Source organism: Megalops cyprinoides, chromosome 15 (genome assembly GCF_013368585.1).
Source record: "Megalops cyprinoides isolate fMegCyp1 chromosome 15, fMegCyp1.pri, whole genome shotgun sequence".
In the NCBI taxonomy this organism is placed as follows: Eukaryota; Metazoa; Chordata; class Actinopteri; order Elopiformes; family Megalopidae; genus Megalops; species Megalops cyprinoides.
In genome coordinates this window covers 23295747-23305171 of record NC_050597.1, presented here as the reverse complement: position 1 = coordinate 23305171, position 9425 = coordinate 23295747, and the positions used below count along the sequence as shown (strand labels likewise).

The window sequence follows — 9425 nt, the reverse complement described above, 5'->3', positions numbered from 1 at the left end:
TGGGAGCTCCATTTGATTTAGCCGTCACGGTCCTATTCTATTCCCACATGGACGGCACTGTGTGGTCACTGCGAGGGTGCACTGTAGTCAGGTTTTAAAGTGCAGGCTTTACTATAAGATCAGAGTCCTTCTGCCATCTCTCTGTCAGCATATTTGTGGTTATATTATTACCTCTTTGTAAGAAGAGAAAATACCATATACACACAGTGTATGCGTGTGTGTGTGCACCCGTGTGTTTGTGCCTGCTTGCATGCATGCATGTTCACACGTATCATTGGGCTTTTCCTGTCTAACCGTGAACAAGTTTAATTCAAGGTGAAAAGGCTTCACCATCAGGCCACATCCATCTGTGTTGACTAAAGAGGTGTTTATCATTACGCCTGGAGATCACAGTTGCAACAGCACACATCAATAATCTCCCACAGCGTTAATAGACAGCTTTGATCCACTCCTCCTCGACACAATAAAGAGCAGCTTCTTATCGCCGCGCCATCAGCTGACAAACAACCAGGGCCCACTCGACGGGGCCACTCCCGGCTGAATCAAAGCAGCGCTGGGTGGGATTTTTACTGTGCGTCAGCATGCGGCTTTACAGCTCCCGCTCGACAAATGGAGGCGGCGGACTTCGACCCCAGCTCAACCTGTGAGCTCTGGCGAGCTTGCATCACACCAGCTCACCGGGTCACGGTCACGTCTCCGAGCGCCGTGCCGGGTCCTGAGACTGAGTGACAGGGCCTGTCACTGCTCTACACCCCGTCCCCCGTCACCACGGCAGCTTCCTCTCCAGCAGAAAGGGCGTGAATGCACCAGCGGCGCACGCAGACACAATGCTTTGACAATGGGATAGGCCGCTCACAGGTTTTTTTTCATAATGTGGAAGTCATGTTTGCAAGAAGAAAAAATGCAAGAATGTTGTCTGTTTGGTGGCCTGACCTCTCTAGCTTTTGACTTCCCGGCAGAAACGTCCCTTGTATGGTGTCATCTGTACTCTAATGCAGCGTTTCTCAAACCTCTCCTGGAGTACCGCTCGTCCTGCATGTTTTAGATCTCTCCCTGCTCCAACACAGCTGATTCAAATGATCAACTCGTTATGAACTCCTGGAGCTGCTTAATAACAAACTGATCATTTGAATCAGCTGTGTTGGAGCAGGGAGAGATCTAAAACATGCAGGACAAGGGGTCCTCCAGGAGAGGTTTGGGAAACAATGCATTAATGGAACTCTGGCTGGTCTTATGTCACTGGGCCTACCATGACTGTGACACCAACCTCCATATGTGCCACTGACAGAGACATCATCAGCACTGGAGCAGAGAGAGACTTGCAGGCACCAAGCATCAGACTTCTTCACTTGGCACTGCAATAGAAGCAGTGGTTGATGAGAAATGGGAAGTAGAGGTTAGAGGGGCCTTTTCTGTGGTATGACTCCTGAATCATACGCTCAGAGAGTGTGGGCTAGCAGCACGCACACAAACTGGGACAGCCAACAGACACTTGAAGAAATTACTACGCTATGAGAAAAGAAAAAATGCCATGACATATAAAACTGCAGCATGGATTTCAGGCTCTAGTTTTCAGCAGGACTCAAAGCCAGGCCCTCCACGGCGTCACTTGATCAGCAAAGGGCCCGGCCCTGTTGGCGAGGACACGCCCAGCTGACAGACACGGAACGAAGCGCACGTCCATTCCGGCTCAGAGCAAGGCCATTGGTATTTCCATCTGCAGCAGGGACTGTCGTGCAACCAAATCCGTGTGTGAGGTTTTGCTGTTGTTTACCATGAGGCTATCAAAAGAGAAGGACGTTGTTTATCAGAGGAACACATCTCCTGAAGCTCATTTCAGAGAGAGCAGAGGCATGCTCTTGACTGTATTTATGCTAATGGGTCACGTAGAAAAAAAAAAAAAAAAACATTTTACAAATATGTCTTTCCGGCAGCACAGTGACAGCGGGAAGAGGACTGAGGCTGTAAACACAGTGGAGGAGAGGTAAACAAGCACACAAATCACGGCGTTTGACGGGGTTTGTTTCTGTGGGCCCGACAGGCCTCAGAAACGGCGCAGTAACCGAAGTGAAAAGCCACCTGAGGAACCAAAACCTGGCACCTAGCCTCCTCTTACACAGTCCCTCTCTGGTTTGTTTACTTCAATTTTATTTTAGTTCATGGAGTGTGAAGCCATTGGTGAAGTCACAAACTAGCGAAGCGGAAAGCGGGAGCAGGAACTAGATCTCCTGGCAGTTTCAGCCCAGAAGGTGACTTATTAACTCTGAGCTTGGCTTCATCCACATTCTGAATGACCGTCAGCCGTGTGAGTAAACACTGACCTCATGCATGCAGTATAAATATTTATGACAGGGCAGACGGCGAGGCGAACGACCCAGAGCGCTAGTCACAGCTGCAGATGTCCCTGGAGCCCAGGCCCCCCAGTCCAATACACACCCTAAGGACTGGGGGGTTACCTAGGCCGCACGGTGAGGGTTGGGGACAGAACAGTCCTTCCACAGGAACAAACCAATCACAACAGAGAGATAGGAGCTTTGTGACGTATCACAGGTTGAAAATGGAAAACAACGCTCTGCCAAGTGTGATTAGCTTCAAGAAGTTTGACCACCCTCACTACCACTCAAGAGATCCTTCTAGAAGCTCCAAACCAGTAAAAAAAAAAAAAAAAAAAAAGAAAAACAGAACAGCAGCAAGAGAGAAGAGGTGGAAATGGGTGGTGGTGGGGAACCTTGCTTTTCCTGCCAGTCCGTAATCAGAGCTTAGAGTATTTCCTGTCATTGTAAGAGCCCAGACCCATTAACCAATAGGCACCTCATGCGCGCATACGCGCACCCACGCACGCACACACCCACATGCACAGGTACACAAGTCCTACTTTCAGCAGGGGAACACTCTCAGAGGCCAACAGGTCTCCCTGATAAATGCTTCATTTTGAAATCCTGAAGAAATTGTCAATATTTGCAGAATGTTATCACCTGTCTTATCTTGATGTGAACTGGCCATGCTAAATTACCTTTTGAGCTTTATTTTCTTAATGACTTTACTGGCTCTGATAACCTAATAGAATAGACCATTGAAAGAAGGGATTGTTTCTGAAAGGCACTTGAAAAACAAACTGCCATGCGATATATTTGATATCTACAGCGCTGGCCTGTTCCTATATCCTCTGTACTAAATTTTCGGAAGTCAGGTTCTTTATATGTAGTCAAGTCAAGTGATATAGTCATCATTGATTCATTTGGCATGAGAGGTTACAGGCAATTACAAGGGCCTTCAAGAAGAATGGCAGGTGAATTTGTGCTACAGCCAAAAGTGCTTCTAGGTACAGCGTTGAGAAATGTGGCAAACATGAGATGAATGAAAAAAATGACAGGAATGATTTAGCAGTGGTCACACAGTGGTCAGCCGTGAAATCAACAGATTCTTAGGCAATCCCTGGTAGGTGCACCAAATCAGAGGAGTGAGTGAAGGCTGTGAGAAGTTGAGCAGGTGTGTGAAATATACATTTGGCAGCCATTCCAGGTAGAGGTACGGAGCCAGAGCATTGAAAAGAGAGACCTGCTTTATACTCATCCACTCACATCTATGAGCAATTGGTGCTCTGAATCACACCAGGAAATCCCATGCATAATTGCATTTAATAATTCTTTTTGACGTTACTGTCCAAGGCTGGGTGTGACAACGGACCTAATACCATCACTAGCAGTTTGCGCATGTACATGCCTAATGAATGTACCGAATATGAGATGGGCATGCAAATGCATTTGGCTGCCATATTAGCAGCGGCCTTGGATTTGGGGCAAGTTTTTTTATACATGTCTGCAGACTGACCAATTGGTTTGTGAAACGAGCAAAATCAGGCAGTGCTATCAAGGGCTATGCAGGAACAACAAACAGGGTGAAATTAAAAGCAATAAATGAATATGAATAAAACGAGGCAGAGAAAATAGGCTTTCTGCCATTCTAACCTGAAAGCCGTAACGCTCCACGCCCTCTCCGCGTGAAGATTGATTCCGCGTTAAGGTGCCAACGCCGGCGGCGGCACTGTTCTCTGTGAGCGGCAGGACCTGGGAACGCCTCCTCGCTGCCCAAGGCCTCTGGCCAAATCAATCTTGCACAGAGAATCAATGGCGCCTCATTCTGTGCCGTCCACAGAGAAATCAGACCCGTTCGTTTGACAAGAGCGGAGTGAATGAAAACGAAGGGTTCCTAACCTGAAGGAGTGACGCAGACCAGGCAAAAGTAATCGATTAGCAGTGTGAGGAAAGACACACTCACACGCCACAGCAACAATAACATGCAACGTTTTAAGCGCTAAAATGGTTATAGCGGGTGCCAGAGTGGCTTTTTCAGGGTTGGACATATGCTGGTCAGTTTGATGAATGTGGTGACAACCTCTTCCCTAATCTGGGTCTCTCTGACTCTCGCTGGACCTGAATCCTTTTTATCTGCACCACTCAATCAACTTAGAATGTTCAATGAGCTGTACACTACTGTTTGGTACATTCACTGCTCCCATCTGCTGTTCTTGCACGTAGTCGCATATGGCTAACTAAATTTTGTACTTTGCCCCGTGGTCTCCGCTCTATCTACAAACACCATGGATATAGCCTGGAAAAAAAAAAGGTATCGCCGCACAGGACTACGCTGCCTCCTTCCCCCCGGCTGTGGGACACTACTCGCTCTCATTATTTAAATCAGGTACTCCCATGCCTCAGGAATGCCATGCTGGAAAGGCAAAGAGGCAGGAACAGCAGCCATTCATCCTGTGAAGTGGCCCATTTTGCACCTAAAAAGAGGGGCCCAGATGCATGACAAAGCCCACAGGAAGTTTTAAATTCCTTGCATCCTGAGGCAAAACCTTCTGAAAAGCATGCGATTGTGGAATATTTTTTTTTGTGCATGTGGTCATCAAGAGGTTGTATTTGTGTGTGTGTGTCTGGCGTGGGTGGGGGCACTGTTTAAGTGAAGGAGCCAGGTGAGGTAAAATAGGTTGCGCGTACTGCCTAACTGACAGTTCTAAAGGTGTGCACTCTGAGCAGGATGAGAAGATCAGTCAAATCTGTTGTGCGACAGGTCTGGTAAACCTTCGACTGCCTCACTCAAAACATGAGCCAAGTACCTCGTTTCGAAGAACTACAACCATAAAGCAGGCCCTCCCGCCCAGCCTGTGGAGAAAACACTCTGAATTTATGCCATCACTTCCCACCACTCTCACCAGAGAAAGCACCTAGAGAACATTAGAGTCAATCATTCACAGCCCGTTTTAATCCCCACAGGAATTAAGACAACCTAACACCCCCCCCCCCCCCCCCCAAAAAAAAAAACCACACCTCACTTTTTTTTTTTTCAAAAATGATTTTATTGGGAGAACTACAAAAATGTACAGTACAAAGTTAACAGTCTCACACTCAATTTGTAGTGATCTGACTCCCCAAAAATATTTATATTACAACTCCTGTTGTCTTTTGTCCGTTTTTAGTTACATTCAAAAAGCTTTACTTCTGATAAAGTAGTCAAAAAGTACATAGTGCGCAGCCCGTGTACTTGCTATGTACAAACAAAACTTGTTCAACCACTCCCCCGTCCAGCAAGTTTGGAAGATTCAGACCATTTTAATCTCAAAGATAATGAAAACTTGAAAAAAAAACATCTAGGAATGGGGAATAACAAGAATGCACAGCTACGAGAGAGCTGCTGCTCCAGGTTAAGTCAAAAGTGGTAACAACCTGGTTGAAAAAAAGATAATTCAAAGCCAACACTACATTCAATTCAACTGGTGTAAAAATATACATTTAGGAAAATACTTTATTTGGATAAATCTTAAGGCATGTAAGATTGTGGACCCCCATAGGCACTAAAGACAATAACACTGGGGCACAAGGGATTGCTACATTCTCTAGCACGTGGCTGGAATCACAGTGTGACCGCGTGCAAAATACTTTTTTGGTTAATTTATTTACGTGGGGTTCTTTGTCACTGAAGTCTGATCTTAAAAAAAAAAAAAAAAAAAGCTTAAGGCTAGTAATGTTTGGACGGCCTGTACACCACGTCAGTAATACATTCTACAGAAATACCTACAGAGGGATTCTCAAAAACGCCTTCCACAGCATTGACACGCGACCTCCAAACAGCAATCACGCAAAAACCTTTTTTTAATAAACGTAAACAAGGAAACAAAATTAATGAAATAAATATCACATACAATCTCTTAAATTAAGATTTTTTTTACTCATTTACAATAAAATAACCAAGTGAAGTTACAAAAAAACAAAAACAAAATATATATTACTGTGAAAAGAACATACACTCCACTTTATGCAGATTAATAATGGCGATCATAATTTAAACATAATAAAAGAATATAGATCTATTGCTTCATCATACTCGATAAATACAGTATGGACACAAAAAAATTACCAATGTAGCCTATACTTTTCACAAGATAATAAATAAGTTAAATAGTTCATAGCAAGTAACGCACCGCTATGTAATCACTCAAACAGCTAAAAAAATATATTCAACCATCAGCAGTGATTTCCCAAACAAACCGAACTCCGAGTGCTTTTAACGAAGCATCAAACTACACTAACCAAACAAACCACTGTGTGGCGCTGTGAAACAGATTAGTTTTGGAATGGAAGTTTTTAAGCTTTCAGAAACGCACACAAACTTTGAAACTGAACTTATGTCAAGGCATATTCTTGGCAGGATGGAGGAATTTTAAAACCGCGTACAGTCTCTTCGTTCAAAAAAAGTTGTCCACAATCTCTCCTGAAGGTGTAGATTGCCGTTAATCGCAGCTCAAAAGTTAAGTCACCGATGGAATGCCTTTTGGTGATGTCTACTTTATATAGCTAAGGTTACGTAAAGAAAAAAAAAAAACTAATGCCGTGTCAAGAATGGGATCTGTCTCTCAGCAGTTTCTTAAAGCAGATCTTGTTGCTTTAGCTGTTGCTCGTTAAATACGTCGTCAGTGAGAAATGATAGCGTTTGACTATTGGAATCTCAAGTCCTTCCCAACCTCTATTGCGAATAAAGTAATTATATAACGTAGCATAATTAGTCATCTGAAATCGACAGCCTGCTGAAAATTGGCAAACGTCTTCCAGCATCCAAACTCGGCGATTCAGAGCCGCTGAGACTTCCGGAAGAGCTTAGGGACCCGCTCACATAGCTCTCCCGGTCTGAGAGGGAGTCGGGCGGACTCGGGGGAGAGTCGAACACCGGCGACTCAGACAAGCGACGCAGGGACTGCAAGTGGCTCATGTTGTACGGGGGGGAAGGGGGGCAGACGTTGGTCTGAAGGTTTCCATAGTAGGCACCATTCGACTGACCGACATAACCATTCTGGGTATGGATGGCCAGAGGAGTGAGGAGGCTTTTCAGGTCCTGCCCGGGGAAAGAGAAGGCGCTGTTCACACATGACATCGAGTTGGGTGACAGGACGTCATCGTAGAAGTTGGATGAGCAGGAGTTGGAGGAAGGGGGTGGAGGGGTGCGCGATGTGGGGCTTTCGAGCAGGGGCGATTCAAGCCCGTGATGACTGGAGAAGCCAGAGAAACTGAGGCTGTGATGCAGCTTTGGTCTGTCCCTTTGATTATATGCGGCGTGCTGCTGCGCTGTCTCCCTTTGACTAAAGCCGCACAGCTCCCTGGCTGATTTCGGTTCCCCCTGCATGTTGGCGTTGCTGGGCGCTGGTCTGCGTTCGTCGGCGTTGTGGATAAAATGGCAACGGGGACCGTATGGGCAGAAACCAATGGTGTGGAAGGTGCGGCAGGGCTCGGTTTTGTACTTGGGGTGGCGTGACAAACTCCTCAATTCGTGGTACCCATGGGCGAACTGGCACTTCTCTCCGTATTTACACGATCCGTTTTCCTCGAAAGGCCTGCACAGCTCGGTTTTGTAGCGGGTCGAGTTGATCTGAGAGCCCGGCTTCTGCTGCAGAACCTGCAGCTGCTGGCTGCGCTCTCCGTTCTCGCTGTACGCGCGGTCACGGAACTTGTTTTCCTTGTTCATGATGGCAGTGCTGGAGCTGCTGCTCGCGTTCTCCTTAAGGTTGCTGTACGAACTTACTGGGTACTTGTTGCTGTTGGTCAGAGAGTCTGCATTGCTCGTCGAGTTCCTTCGGAAAAAGCTCTGCGTGTAAGAGCAGTTATTGGAGGTGCTCGAAGTAGTTACTGGAGCCCCGACCGCTTTCTTGTCCAGCATACTGTTAAGGTGGATTGCATTTATGTTAAGGCTTTTCTCTTGCTGTTGAGAGATAAAAACAGAACAGTTGGAAGTTAGTACGGCAGGCAACCCAACAAGAACACATTTCAAACGAGTGCAACTTTAATATCTAATTAAGATCTACGCTTTTCAGACAAATCTGTGTACAGACAGCGTGGCAATTTAGCAGCCGAGCTAACCAGCACAGATAAGTACAAGTAGCTGACTTACAAGTTAAGACGTAGCTGCATAAACAACTGCACGTTCATTTTAAAGACCAAAAGCAAAATTACCTTGTACAGCATTTCGATGTCGTAAAAAGCGGACAAAATTGTTGCAGACATTTCTTTTTCTGAGGATTTCTGCCGCAGTTGCTCTCTCATGGAGGACCAACCAGGATCCTTGAATGCACGGCTCAACTTTTTATTTAGCCACGACTGGTGATGTGAAAAGCGCAATCGAGAGGAGAGAAGCGTGCAATTCCAGAATCGGTCCAATGCTACCTATAAAAGCGGAAAGTTTCTTGTTTTGTTTTTGTGGTGGGGTTTCTTCTCGAGAACCGCCGCGCCAGAGTGCTGCAATTGTGAGTCTCGACTGCACATGTATATAAATGCTTCGCAGCTGCGCAGGAGGGAGGAGCTTCTCAAGTTCTTGCGGAGTTGATCTGGCGACGCCCCCCATTTCGAACGTCGCCGGCTCGCTGGTTGGCCACCCCCCTCTAAATTACCCTAAGTCTTTCACCGTCACTTGGTCGGCGTTTGGATTTGTACTAAATCACAGAACTGCGGAGAGGACGGGACAGTGAACTAAAATGTCACGGACAAGTTCCTTATCCCAGTATGGTTTGGTTCAAAAAAGGTTACGATTGTGCCTAAAAGCTGGCTTTTCTTTGATTATCCGGTATACCGTGAAGTTTTAGGAGATTATGTTCGCATCAAGAAGGTGGTTCACACTTCCATTAACTTGACGATTTTAATTTAACTTACCCAGTTAGCTAGCTACCTGTTTTGCTGTGCCTTTTATGGGATGTTTATTGGAAACTACCGAGCTGAAGCATTGTTTACTGGGGTCACTTGATTAACTAATTCATGACGCCAGTTTACTGAAAATCGTTATAGTTAACCACTGTATTTTCTGAACTAACAAACGTTTTTGAAGTCCACTTTTCTATATTACTTTGTATATTCAGGGATTTCACCTTGGCAAACAGAACC

The 9425-nt window shown here is 45.7% G+C and overlaps 1 protein-coding gene across 1 annotated transcript; it reads right to left on the bottom strand.

The window, feature by feature from the left end:
* Window positions 1-6323: 6323 nt before the first annotated feature.
* Window positions 6324-8800, bottom strand: zfp36l2 (zinc finger protein 36, C3H type-like 2). The gene is made up of 2 exons (XM_036546611.1): window positions 8505-8800; window positions 6324-8253 (listed from the first exon to the last, which is right to left on the bottom strand). Exons 1-2 carry the CDS (start codon window positions 8592-8594, stop codon window positions 7063-7065), a joined length of 1281 nt encoding a protein of 426 aa, XP_036402504.1. The 5' UTR covers window positions 8595-8800; the 3' UTR covers window positions 6324-7062.
* Window positions 8801-9425: the final 625 nt, after the last annotated feature.